The 14,245-nt window shown below is 43.6% G+C and overlaps 2 protein-coding genes across 6 annotated transcripts in view; one reads left to right on the top strand and one right to left on the bottom strand.

The window, feature by feature from the left end:
- Positions 1-1,478, bottom strand: part of PPAN (peter pan homolog) — a 30,919-nt gene extending 29,441 nt beyond the window's left edge. The window contains exon 1 of one of the 2 annotated variants that reach the window (XM_061613730.1): positions 998-1,478. In XM_061613730.1, coding sequence (XP_061469714.1) covers positions 998-1,015 — 18 coding nt within the window. In that variant the 5' untranslated portion in view covers positions 1,016-1,478. The remainder of the gene's footprint in view (positions 1-997) is intronic. The other variant, XM_061613731.1, reaches the window with a different exon arrangement.
- A 1,194-nt stretch (positions 1,479-2,672) lies between these two features.
- Positions 2,673-14,245, top strand: part of KIF17 (kinesin family member 17) — a 30,835-nt gene continuing 19,262 nt past the window's right edge. For 2 of the 4 annotated variants that reach the window (XM_061613726.1, XM_061613725.1), the window contains exons 1-6: positions 2,673-4,636; positions 5,579-5,725; positions 6,264-6,365; positions 8,149-8,338; positions 10,868-11,320; positions 13,679-13,788. In XM_061613726.1, coding sequence (XP_061469710.1) covers positions 4,406-4,636; positions 5,579-5,725; positions 6,264-6,365; positions 8,149-8,338; positions 10,868-11,320; positions 13,679-13,788 — 1,233 coding nt within the window. In that variant the 5' untranslated portion in view covers positions 2,673-4,405. The remainder of the gene's footprint in view (positions 4,637-5,578; positions 5,726-6,263; positions 6,366-8,148; positions 8,339-10,867; positions 11,321-13,678; positions 13,789-14,245) is intronic. The other 2 variants (XM_061613727.1, XM_061613728.1) reach the window with 2 other exon arrangements.

Genomic DNA, 14,245 nt, shown 5'->3' with positions numbered 1-14,245 from the left:
AATTTAATCATAGAGGCTCCTCTAGCATGGGAGTACCTTGAATAGCACATGTCAAATCTGCAAAGATATTGGTGGGCAGGTACTCAAGCACATGGATTCACTGCCAGAAAGTGCAGCAACAGACACTACTCTAGATGACTTTTTTTTAAAGGGCTAGATCTTTCATAAAGTATTACCATAACAGCCAAGTTGGAGTGATGCACCGGCAGTGGGAAGGCCAAGGTTCATATCCCCCATGAAGTACACTGATTGACTTTGAGTCAGCCACTCTCTCACAGCCTAACCTACCTCACAGAGTTGACGTGAGGATAAGATGGGTAAGTGAAAAGAGAACCACATCCTGCCTGGCTTCCTTGGAGGGCAGGCAGCATATAAATGTAATATGCAATTAAATAAATAAAATGCTCAGAGACAGAATATCTGCAACTACAAGGTGGTGGGAACAGACACCAGGGAACGATTCTCCCTAACATATGAGGTGCCCTGCTGATCAGACCAAAGAATTATAGAATCATAGAATAGTAGAGTTGGAAGGGGCCTATAAGGCCATCAAGTCCAACCCTACTTATCTACTTATCTAATCCAGCACCCCGCTTTCCCAATGGTGAACCAGATGCCCCGGATAAGACCACAAACAAGGGATTGGGGCAACAGCCTTTCTTCTGTGCTGCCCCGAAGCACTGGCATATAGACGCATAGTTAATTTCCTACTGGAAAAATAATGCTGGAGCGTGGACTACAGGGATCTTCGGTGTGATCCAATAAGGCTGGAACACTTAGGATTTTGAAAGACCCTTCCCACCCCCAGCCACACTACGGCATCCAGCCCCCGTACACATCCCGACGTCCCTAATAGTGTCACCCCCCCTTTATTCCTACATCTACCAGAACACCCAATCACGGTTGCCTTCTATTTAATGTTGGTTCTTCTGGCCCACAGCCTCATAGTACCCCCCAGTCTGTTTCATACGATCGCCCCAAGCCCCCAATTCCTCACTTTGGTAGGCCTCCCCATGGCGCTCACTTCTTCACCCGACTCCTTTTACTGCGACCACGCGGAACTCAGCTACTTCCGGCCAAGAGTGCTCTGCTATCAAAGCGCCGGGGTTCTCTCCCAAGTCCAAAGAGTTCCGGTTCTACCTCAATATCCTTCCGGCTACTTAGTCAGTGATCCGGTTTGTTCCTTGGAACCGTAGACTTTATCATGTACAAGCTCACACGCAGATCTTTTCTTCCGAGAAGACTTTGAATATAATTGAAAAGAGTGTTGTTCACAGAAAACAATGCAGAGATGTAGAATATTAGTGCCGCTCTGATTAGACAGTAGCATACATCTCATCCCCTCTCAACAAAAGTGAGGAGAAAAGATGGTGGTTTGTCCTCTTTCTAAGTCCTTCCCCCCTTTTTTCCATTCAAAATAAGGGTTTCCGTTGATTTTAAAGCTTTTAAGAACATAAGAGCCTGCTGGATGAGGCAAATGGCCCATCTAGTCCTGCATCCTGTTCTCACGGTGGCTAACCAGATGCCTTTGCGTAGCCCACAAGCGGGACCTGAGAGTCACAGCGACTGCACTTAAAAGCGACTGCATGCAAATTAATGAAACATAAGGCTTCTGATTCTGAATACAACTGAGCACTGCAGGGATTAGAAGGGATTTTAACTAGGGCTAAAGGAAAAAGAAAACAGGGTTCCTGCACCTCCAAGAGTTGTGTAGAACAGGAAATTTCAGCAGGGGGCAAATTAAAGAGACTGATTTTGTTTCTCTGTGTGCGGGTTGTATGGGCAGTTTTGGTTCGCAATCCAAACCAGGATTTATCTCTGTGGTGTACTACATTGCAGGGCTGTTGAAAAGATCGTATTTACTATTAAGTAAATGTGGGTTGGATCAGCATAAGCGAAAGAAAACTCTCCATTCAGATTGCTACCCAAAATAATTTTTATGGAGATTCCGATTCTATTTAATGTATTTACTGTTTTATTTAATTAACAGACTTCTATCCCGACTATCCAAAGGTTTGCACATATTTTTACAGCATGGATTAAAACACACATCCACACACGCAAGACAAAGCACCGAGCCCACAGATTTCTGAGACTTTTGCATCCTACCTACTTTTTAAGGGCAGAAAGTTAACGCAGAAATGATGAAAATAAAATAAAACCATGGAAATGTTTTGTTTTGTTTTTAAAAAAATTATATACGCTTGATTGTAAAAAAAAGCGGTACAAAAACCTCTTTAAAAGTTTAATTTAATGAAAAATTATTTAATCTTTAATTAAAAGATGTGGGGAAATGCATCACCTGTTCAGGTGTGATGGATTTCTCACATCTTTGAATTCAAAAATAACAATTCAAAAGTCTGAATGTTCTGGAGCAATTCGCAGATCACACTTTTTGATGGTAAAATCATACGTACATTTAGTTTAATTTCTTACAGTCCTATGGCAGCCGTAGATTTCACTGCTGAAAAATGTGGGAGAAGGGAGTGAGATTTTTCAGACTTTCTTTTCTGTCATCATCAACATTTTACATTTATAACTATTTATTATGGCAATATTTTTGGTCTCTGTGTGTGTTGTGATTTACTCCCGAGAGAAATCGCGCGAGGTCCCCCGCTCCTTCCTCCGTCCGGGAGGGAACTTGAGCGACGCTCCCTGGTAGCCCTGGGCAACGGAGACTCCACCGCAAGCAGCCGCTCGGCAAGTAGTTTGGAAGGAGAAGTAGCAAGCCGGTGGCGCCAGGCAGGCCAGGACCCGCCTCGAGGGGACGGTGAGAGGCACACACGTGGCAGGTCCTAGGACGGTGGCCCCGCCTTAGCCTAGATTGCAGCTCCTCCTGCTCCAGCAACCTTAGATGCCAGCCTTTCCCCAGTTATACAGGGCGGGCACCGCTTGATCCCTCTCCTCTGTGCCAGGCTGATCTGAGCCAGTTTGCTGCCCCTAATTTCCCCCCTGCCCTCCCCCTCCCCATTGATCGTTGTGTCCTTTTACATCCAGGAGTCCGGTAGGGGGTTCATACCCCCAACCCCTCCCGTGCCAGGCTGGCCCAGGTTCCTGATGCCCTAGAAAATTAATTTCCCCTGGCAAGCCCTCTCCTCCAACATCACATGCAACACACCAACACACTGCAAGGCACCCATCTAGTGCAGGGACGTCCCTGGGCACAGCTCCCCCTCCTTTTAGGCCTCATGCCCTGCTTCTTGTGGAACTCCTTTTAATGCTGGTGTGAGGATCAAAGGCCACCTACTCACTCTCCTGCCTCACACACCTTGCCAGGCACCCAGAAAGGGCCCTTTGCTCCTTTCACTGCCGTGTCATCTGTTCTGACACTCTGCCGAAAGGTGGGAGCTGATGGCAAAGCTGTGACTGGTTAACCTGGGTTGGGTGGCTCCATTGAGAACCTCTGCCCACCCTCCTGATTCCTGGGCACAGACCTTAGTGGTCCTGGTTCTGGAGAAGAGGGCATAGCTCCTGTGCCAAACTGACTAAACCCCTTTGTTTCCTGCCACCATTCTGCACTGACTCTCTGTTGAACCCCTGTGCCAACTCTATGCAGACACAATTAACTCTTCCTTATACTGCCTCTGTCTCTCTGCAACCATTGTAGCTACGTGGCATCTGTGCTTGAAAGCCCCATTTATGGATCATCTCTGTCAAAATTAGCTGTGAGACATATGGACAGAGACTCCCCCTTTTCACTGCTGTGACACCCAGTACTGTGATGAAGCAAAGGGGGAATCGCTTCCTCTACATTCATCTTTTTGCAACTGTGCAGAGCTGTAGACCAGTGTCATTTGAGCCTTCTATGACTCTCACAGCCTTTGTGACGTCACACCTGCATTCCAGGCGTGCTCCAGATTCTTAAAAAACTTGCCACAGTGCTAGTGTTTAGGGCATATAATCTGTGCTAAGTTCACCATCTATTTGTGGTGGGGGACAGCAGAGCTGGTACCCTCCACAGCTGCTCATCACTGCCCCTGCCAAAGCAAGACCTAGGGGGACCACCTGTTCTTCTACCAGCCCCCCCTCGCGCTTGTGTAGCCCTACTTTGAACCCCTGACACCCTTGGCACTTCTGTCGTGTTTTCGGGTCCCACATTTTCTAGAAAACTCATCATCTCATGCAGCACACACTGTCCTATTAGGGTCACATCCCCTGCACTGATCTTATCCAGTAGGAAATACTTCCCATTTTATCCTTCTCATGCTGCCAGGCAAAGTACAGCCTGCTCCCTAGGCCAGTTGTCTAATAGCACAGCAACTGCCTCCAGTCTGCCTTTTTCTATTGCCCTGTTCCTGACACTCAGCTGAAGTGAGCACGAGCCCTATCTCTTGTGCGGGAAGTAACTTCCTTTAACCACGCACACACTCCCAAGTCTCCAAGCCCAACTTCATGGGCCTTGACAATGGCCTCAGAAGCAGTGAAAGTGATTGTGCGTTGCCGCCCTCTGAACGAACGCGAAAAGCAGCTCGGCTGCAAGGTGGTGGTCAACATGGACAGTTCCCGTGGCCAGTGCTTCATCCAGAACCCTGTGGCGGCAGAAGACCCACCAAAACAGTTCACCTTTGATGGGGCATATAACATGAACCACAACACAGAGCAAATCTATAATGAAATTGCCTACCCACTCATAGAGGTGAGTGCAAACACCTGCATATATTAGGCATCTACAAGCCAGTAATATGGAATGTCACATACCTGATAAGTGCATATATCAGGCTACTTTAGTTAGCAAGTGGCTCACTTAAAAGGTAGGTATAAAGCCATTGACTATATATATAAAAAGAAAGGGTGCTGAGGCAGAAAAAATCTGTAGCAATGGCCTTTAATTTTTTCAGACTGCAGGCCCACATTTCACTCTGACCTGCAACAGGAGACCTATTTTTTTTAATAGAAATTACAGTGCAAGCTTGTTCAATGGGACTTACTCCCAGGAAAAGTGTGCAATATATCACACCCACATTTTTCTGTTTCCTCTTTCTTATTCTCTCCCCCCCACACACACACTTTCTTTTTCTTGAATAGATTATCATGATCCCATGTTAGGTCTTGTTGCAACTCAGTTGTGGATCATGATCTACTAGTTGAAGACCAGTGGTCTATCTATAGGAGTGGGAAGCCTCTGGTCCTCCAGATGTTGTTGGACTCAGTATAGTCAATGGTCAGAGATGATGGGAGTTGTAGACCAACAATAACTGAAGGGCCTCAGGTTCTCAGCTTCTGATCTATAGGATAATATGAGATACTATTCTGCCTGCACAGCGTTCATCATGGAACCTATTACAGAATTTGCAAGTACCAATGAGATGCTCCTAGCTTCTGTAAGCCCTGGACTATGGAGCCTCTACTTTCATGCTATTTCATTTGCATTTCTGGCTCTTTTTGAAATACATTCCCAGAGTTGCTTGCTTAGTGTAATGAAATATTTGAGTGGATCTTCATAGAAGTCACTGAAGATTTCAGTATGGATGCCTGTGCTTAGTTTCCCTACAAACAGAATCTTTTGAGATAGGATAGACACTGAGATAAACCCAAGCTGATGATGACGATGATTATGCATTTTCTGTTTATTTTCCAGGGTGTTACAGAAGGCTATAATGGTACCATCTTTGCCTATGGACAGACGGGAAGTGGGAAGTCATTTACCATGCAAGGGATTCTGGATCCATCTTCACAGAAGGGCATAATTCCCAGAGCTTTTGAACACTTATTTGAGAGTGTGCAGGTATGTAACAGATGAAAATTGCACAAGAGATCATCTGGCTAAGAGCTTCTTTACACAATCAGCTGTTCATGGTTAGCATTCTACAGACTCCATTCCAGCACCATGCATCTTGGTTTATGGCCTGTGTTTTTTTAAATCTCCAGCACCGAAATATCTTTGGCTGCCTTGCATGGGGATTCACTCCATGAAAGTATATGTCCAGATTTTTAAACTACAGGGTACATGCTAGCTTAGTTCTGCCAGGGCCTATAACTCCCCCTGAGGTGGCTCTTCAGACTGCAGGTAAGAGTTCACACTGCTGAATTCCCTCCATGTAATTTGCCTGACTGTAAGCCTTCTTTGTGTAGTCAGATTGATTTACGTTAGAAGATAGAAATCTCAAACTCTTCCAACAAGGACTGAAATATTTAAAAAGAAATCTTGTACACAAAAATGCCTAGTCGCCACTGATCGTTTTATCCTCCCAGCAAACAATCCTGACAGATTATAAATCAGACTGGAAATTTAAAAAGCTTCTTTCTTCTTCATCTTCTTCTAGTGTGCAGAAAACACAAAGTTCTTGGTAAGGGCTTCTTACCTGGAGATCTATAATGAAGACATCAGAGACCTCCTTGGTTCAAACACCAAACAAAAACTGGAGGTGAGGACAGCAGACTAGCAGACTTAGTTTGAAGTGTAAGTAAAAAACAACAACTCCAGAAACCAAAATGAAATATGCCAGGAATACAAAGAACATTTTTACAAAGAAAATTAGAAACCTGAATTGAAAAAATTGGCAGGTTAACTAAGTGTGTGAACTTCATATCTTTCTCCCTTTGTCACCATCATCAGCATAGAACCGTTTCCTCGGGCCTCAGTTATGGAGTTCTTTCCTCTACTCATTTCATTGCCTCCCCTCCTTCCCTTTTGTTCAGCATTGGAATAAATGGTGAGGTCATTTGAGACTTAGTAAGGTTGCCAGATCCTCAAAGGGTAGCAACATAGGAAGCTGCTTTATATCGAATCAGACCATTGGTCCATCTAGCTCAGTATTGTCCACCCCTACTGGAAGTGGCTTTCCCGGGTTTTTGACTGGAGTCTTTCCCAGCCCTACCTGGAGATGCCGTTGGGGATTGAACCTGGGACCACTGAGCTGCAGCCCTTCCTCTAGGACCCTGAGATTTGGGGGAGGGGGTGGAGAATAGGAGGCAAGAGGTTGCCTTATGACAGGTCAGACTGTTGGGAAGGGGAAATGGCACCTGATGAGTCATGGAGTAGACTGGTGTCTTGGATGGAACCTGATGGTCATGGTGGTTTAGAACAAACAGCAAAAGGTCTCAACAAGTGAAGCAGGAAATTGGCACCCATCACTTGATTTTGTTCCCTCACCCTGAGGTTTTAGTCTTTCTCCTGGGAATCCAGACAAGGGGGAGGCTAAAACCCTAAACCTTCAGGTCAGACCCTGAGGCATGGCAATCTGACAAAACCACCCATGCTGTGTTACATACTAAATCTTAATTTCAAGCGGCACAGTGGTAGAGGTGAAGGAGGAATGAGACGTCGAGATGGGGCATTGAAATTGGCACTGGGGTCTGTGGAGCTGTAAAGACTGAGAATAAATATTGGAAGCCTTTGCAGATGTAGGCAGCTGCTGGGGACAAGCAGTTAATCTGCTGATGATGTTGCCACAGATGATGGCCCGCTTTACCTTCCCACCAGTTATCAAGTTCTGTCATGTCCATGAACAGAGGCCAGTCTGCCACACACCTGTCTGTCTAGTCCAGTATTGTCTTTTCTAAATGGCAGGAGCTCTCCAAAGCCTTTCCCAGCCTTTTCAACAGATTATTTCAATTTCCCAGGCTTTCCATAGACACTAGAGCAGCCTTTCCCAACCAGTGTGCCTCCAGATGTTGTTGGACCACAACTCCCATCACCCTCAGCCAGCATTGCCAATGGCTGAGGCTGATGGGAGTTGTAGTCCAACAGCATCTGGAGGCACACTGGTTGGGAAAGGCTGCGCTAGAGACTGGGGACCTTCTGCATGCAAAGCATGTGTTCTGCCACTGAGCTATGGCCTCTCCCCATTACATTGTTGGGAAATGCAAGATCTACAGTTGCATTTCTTGTTTAAAAAAACCCATCTTCGTCACAGGTGTATAAGCTGATGCAATCATTCTGGGGAAACATGCAAACATACAATGTGCAGAACAGATGCGGCCCATCTTGATTATAGGTGGTGGGGAGAGATTTAGGAACCCAGCATGTTTCCAGCACCTCACCAGGGTTTGTTCTTTTGGATACCAAGGGTCGTGTAAAGCACCACTGTCTGTACATAAGAGCTTTCTCTTTCTATAGCAGCCCTAAAGTTTCTGATCATTTCGTAGTTCAGGTGTCTCTCTGCAGCTTTTTTACTGTAACTCTTGCTATAACGGCCCTCCTTGCAGCTGAAGGAGCACCCAGAGAAAGGGGTCTACGTGAAGGGCCTTTCACTGCACACAGTGCACAGCATCGCCCAGTGTGAGCGCATCATGGAGACGGGATGGAGAAACCGTGCTGTGGGCTACACCCTGATGAACAAGGACTCCTCCCGTTCCCACTCCATCTTCACCATCAACATGGAGATCTATGTCGTAGGTAAAAGCTGAAAATTCCTGGAAGGGGGGCAGGAGATGCTGGATGGGGCAGGTGAGGGGCTGGAGCACAAAACAGATTGTGTGCTTGTTTTGATTTACATAAACATCTATGAATAGAAGCAGGATCTGAAAAGCTAAACATTTCAGTGCTCTAGTATTCCTGAGAGCCATGATTCTCAAAGTAACAGGTGATCCCTTTCCGTTGGGGTCTTAGGCTTCTCCCTGGAGCATGGGATACTGGAAGAGCTTAGGACAAGATGCAGGGTGGCAACAGTGTCTGTTTCCCATAAGTGAAGCAAAGATTAAGCACCATTTCCCCTCAAAATGAAGTTGTATTCTACAGCTGAGCTGTGGAGCTCATTGCTATCTAATGATATGAAACAGAGTTGTCCCAAGACATTTTGCACAAAGCCCTTCAGGTCTCCGTCACCCTGGTATACTCTAGACGGTTCAGGAGTGTCCTCCTCTTTCAAGAACTCAACTCAGAGATAACATTGAGTTCCAAACAATAGATTTTATTTCTAAAGTCCATAGACTCCAAATCTTGTTCCTGTTCCACGTTGGTTCCAATCTCCGGGATCTCCTCTCTCACAGGGACCCCTATTCCAGTCTCCAGGGTCACCTCTCTCACAGGGACCCCTGTTCCAATCTCCGGGGTCTCCTCTCTCACAGGGACCCCTTCCAGGGTCACCTCTCTCACAGGGACCCTTATATCTTTAATCTCCTGCTTCATTTTACTCAATTCAATTTTCATTATCTCAATCTCATCCATTATTTTCTGAAACATAGTTATTTCCAGATTTTCAGCCACTTTCTTAATTGCCATTTTAAAAGAAAAATATAGGAAAACCACTTCTTATTTCAGCAACAATTGGGTTAATACTCCAAACTTGGTGACATCACAGTATAAACAGAGCAGACAGCCTTATCTCTCCAATAGTTAAGTAAACAAAATGCAGTTCCCAGGATCGAAACAATTAATGGCAATCGTCAAGAAACAGATTCGTCAAAATAAAATAGACCAAAAAGAGAGTAGTCTCAAAACAGTATAATATTTTTCAAAATAAAAATCTGGAATAGAAATCCCTCTTCTGTGTATATCTTTAGAATGCAAATCCAGGACAGCTTTTTGCAACAAAAACAGAGATAAGCTATTAATTAGTGCGTAGCAGAGAGAAGTTACGGCTCCCCAGTGAGATGTCAAAAACTGATCAATCTGGCAAATCTCTTTTAAACAGCAACAATTTAAGTCAAGTAAAAGAAAAATATAGAAAGAAGGGTGCTTGCCTGTTAGTGCGTTCTCTCTTAGAAGATAAGATGAACGTTCGCTTTAACAGATAGAGCTTGCTGTTGAAAATCCGTCCCACCTTCGTCGGCTGGACCTCGTCCCATAAATTAATGAGATCTGGTCGTCCCAACAAAAATAGGCTTTGAGGTTAATCTCTTCGTTTCTCCCTACCCGGGAGAAGTTTAATCAGTCAAAAAAAAAAGAAAAAACTGACTGATATATCTGAATAAGCTTCTTTTGAGGCAGGAGCCCGTCTCAAAAGCAGGCACAGGCTAAGTCACCCTTCCCGGAAGTCCAAATGTTATCTCTGAAGAAATGAATGAAGATTCTAGAGATAAAGTTATCAATGGCATGGATAATCTTCTGGACTGGAATGATGTGATGGAGCCCAATATAGAGAAAATCTATGGAATTAACTGCAGCCATGTGACAATGGAAAAACTTTTAAGAGATGACCCAGTGTATTTTGAAAAAAAGAACAGAGATATGATTTTACAGCAGTATTTCAGCAACCTATTCAGAATGGATGGCAAGAAAATATTTGGGATAGAGGTAATCCCCATCAGACTCTTACTATATGACTATGGCTTTGACAGCAAGATTATTATGGAATACTGATAATGGAAGATTGGATATTGAAATTACTGGACTTAACAAGACTACTGAAGATGGAAGATGGAAAATGGAACTAATAGAGATAATAGAACAATGGCTACTGAAATTATTGAACCTAACAGATTCTGATGTGATGGATTAATTGAAATGTTTATTTTGACTATGGTTATGACAATAAGATTATCATAATTAGTAATGAGATGGATTAATCGATATGCTTATCTGGAAAAAAAAATTGATAGATATATTTCTTAAAGAATTGAAACCTCTCTTTGACTTTTTGTGGAAAGAATAAAGTAATGTTTATGAGATTTGATGATTAAGTAAGATAACTACTGGAGGAAAGTGATTTTATAATATGACTTAAGAGACAGGATTGTTATATATTATAGACTTATAACTGATTTGATCTTTGACAAATGGGAAGTCAATATTTTACTCTTTATTTTTTATTTTTGTTTTTTTTTTCTTTTTTTCTTTTTGTTTAACTATTTTTGATTTTGTTTTTTGTCTTTGAATGTTTTATGATTTTGTCTTGTATGTTTTATGAAAATCTGAATAAAAATTATTGAAAAAAAAAAAAAAAAAAAAAAAGAACTCAACTCAGCCCAGTCTCTTTCCTTGCAGATGAGAGGGGACAAGATCACCTGAGGGCTGCAAAACTTAACCTGGTGGACCTGGCTGGGAGCGAGAGGCAGTCCAAAACCGGAGCTGTTGGGGAACGTCTCAAAGAGGCTACTAAAATCAACCTGTCTCTCTCAGCACTGGGCAATGTCATCTCAGCCCTGGCGGATGGGAGGTGTAGACATGTCCCTTACCGAGACTCCAAATTGACTCGAGTGCTACAGGACTCACTTGGAGGCAATACTAAGACGCTCATGGTGGCGTGCTTATCTCCCGCAGACAACAATTACGATGAGACTCTCAGCACCTTGCGCTATGCCCACCGAGCCAAGAACATACGGAACAAGCCCTGCATCAATGAAGATCCTAAGGATGCTCTGCTGAGGGAATACCAGGAGGAGATCAAGAACCTGAGAGCTGTTTTGGCTCATCAGATGAACATAAGTAACCTGCAAGGTAGGAACCCTTCAGAAAGCTGGTTCACGATGGGCTGAGGTGGAATTGCCCATGTTCTCTGTCTGTCAGTACCAACAGTAACAACAATGCCCATTCTTCTAAAAAGAGGGGAAGGCGTCTCCTCCCAAATATTAGACCGACAGGATCAATCTAAAAGAGTCAAGTGTGTGTCGCACAAACCCCTTGTAAGGACTATAGGGACATAATCACAGGATGTCTGTATGTGTCCTGCCCAGAGCCCAAGACACGAGATGGAGGCGAGGTTTGGTCTAATTCTCATTTTATTAGTGTGATGGTCACATCCAAAGTGGTGCGCTTCATAAACCTGTCTACTCTGACTTGCTACTTTCCCTAACTAGCCTACCTAAACAGTCTCTGCAGCATGTGGGGAGAGTTGTCTCAGCACTAGAGCCTGGGTGGGCACCTGCTTAAGTAGGGAAGGTCTTTGCACGTAAACAATGGCTCCTCCAGAGTTCCACCCTCTGAAAGTCCCTCTTCTCGCGCCTTCTCGCATGGGGCAAGGGGGGGCGAGTCTCCAACGGCCCATGTGACGGCAGGGCTTTGCTAGGTGGTAGTGCGACCTCAGGGAGCGGGAAGCTGGTTGGCGGGGAAGCGTTTGAAGTGCCGGGCGGGGATTCCTGCACGGGAGGGGTTGGCATGTGAAGGGTCACTTCCCAACAGTTCAGGCGGGGAGCTCACAGACGGGGCAGGACCTGCCTTGATGGGGGTGCTGGCTGAGGAAGTCTGGGCTGGCAGAGTCCCCCCCTCCTTCAACGCCCCCAGGGACCTCGTCCTCATCTGACTCCTCTCTCTGATCTAACTCCCCTTGTGTCTGGGGCGCAACAGTATGGGCCTGGCCCCTTAAGCAATATTTTAGGACCATTTCCTGAAATGTAATCTTTCATTACAAAAAAATCTCAAGCCACTATATTTTTTGTAGAGGGGAACAATATGATCATCATGCCAAATTATTGTCAAGATGAAAGGATGATTATATTTGCATCAACCAATCAATATGCAACTTAAAACATTTAAAATGCATGCTTTAAAGATGTGTTTTGCTAACATTTAATGTCAGAAGTCCATTGCTTTTTCTCTGCATTAATTGCACGTGTATCTGATGAGATGGACTCTAGTCCACAAAAATGTATCCCACAATAAATTTGTCCATCCCAGAAGTCTGTTGTTTTTGCCGCAACTAGTTAACATGTCTACCCCTATGCAACTTTTTGATATGTTTCTTTAATAAAACTCTGCACATATAGGGTTGGACCCAGACTTAGTCATGCTTAGAGTAATCCCGTTGATTGTAGTGGATCTACTCTAAGCATGACAAAAATCTAGATACATCTCAATGTTTATTTGTTTTATTTGTAAAAAAGAAGCTTCAAACTCAGATTAATTCAATAGTCAATTTTATATCAAATATCTCCTCAGTTTTCTAATTCAAAGTAAATATAAATACAATTGTTATGCATACTTTACATGAAATAATGCAAACTTGAATTGGACCTTTGGCTTTGGATGTGTACAAATCAGCGAAATCATTAAATTTTCACTGAACATATGGTAACATCAGGCTCTCTTCAAAGCAGAATTAGGGCATGTTTGCAACAGTACCACTCAGTTACAGATCTTCATATTCTCTTTGGCTCGTTATTTGTTCTTGGTTTGATTCTTAATGTCTGTACACTAGTCTTTGTAATGTTTTTTTTTGCACATATGCACTTTCTCTTTTGGGTATTATGGGCTGTTCTAGAGACTGGTATTGAGAAGAAAGAACAAACTGTGTGTACAGTAGGGCCCCACACATACAGCGGGTTACGTTCCGGACCCCCGCTGTCAAGCGAAAACCTCTGTAAAGCGGAACTCATTGAATAGAATGGCACGTGATGCTCGAAAACCGCCGTTAAAGCGGAACAAGCGCTGTATGAGTGGGGCTTGCGTCTAATTGAGACTGCTGCATTAGCAAAGCGCTGTAAAGCGAAGTGCCATAAAGCGGGGCCCTACTGTAGATTGTTGTGTACCTGTATATTTATTTATTTATTTTATAAAAATATTTGTATGTCACTATTTTGTTAAAAACACCAAAGCAGTTTACAACATTAAAAACAACTATAATTGTTTTTACCTGGAACCTAAAAGATAATTAAAAAAAAATACAATAAAAACAAAGGTCAATTGTTGCAAAAAAGCATATTCTTAATTGCCTGCATAAGCTGGTGGAACAGACGAATTTTCAACAGACACTTAAAAGTTAAAACAGAAGGCACCTGCTGAATCTCTGTTGGCTATCAGTATATATACATGTAGTTTATCACTTGCCATCTAACGTCCATTGTCTCTCTCCTTCCTTAGTGGAGTTGTCTCACCTGCTGCCTTCTGAGGCTGCTCAGCCTGAGGTGAAGCTAGAGCCTTCTCTTGAATCCCTGGCAGATATTGAGAAGGAGAAGCAGTTAATCCGAGAAGTAAGTTGGTGGTGGTCAGATCTTCTGGCACTGGGAGTGGGGTTTACAATTAGGGATGGAAGGATCTGTCAGTTTCAGTTCTCTTGGTTTCTGATTTTCCCAGTCATAAATCCAGTTCTGCACATTTTCACAATTCATCAGCATTTTAGTGCTAATAAACACATTTTTGAATGCAGGTTTGATTAATATACACATTTTTGCAACTGATTTTCCCTATTATAATTCATTTTTCTATGTTATTTTCACTACTGTATTCATTTTAACGCACATTTCCCCCTAATATATGCATGTTTATGAACACTGATTGGAGAACTGCATAGTAAAATTTCAGTAGACATCCCAAAGGATAACTGTAGTTCAGGTCACATACTGTTTCAGAAAGTGTGAATTTGGTAGATGATTCACCTTTAAATGTAAACGGAACTGAATTTCGCCCCATCCCTATTTACCCTGCAGT

The sequence above is a fragment of the Rhineura floridana genome, chromosome 3 (genome assembly GCF_030035675.1).
Source record: "Rhineura floridana isolate rRhiFlo1 chromosome 3, rRhiFlo1.hap2, whole genome shotgun sequence".
Classification (NCBI taxonomy): Eukaryota; Metazoa; Chordata; class Lepidosauria; order Squamata; family Rhineuridae; genus Rhineura; species Rhineura floridana.
This window is presented reverse-complemented; position numbering and strand designations above follow the sequence as displayed.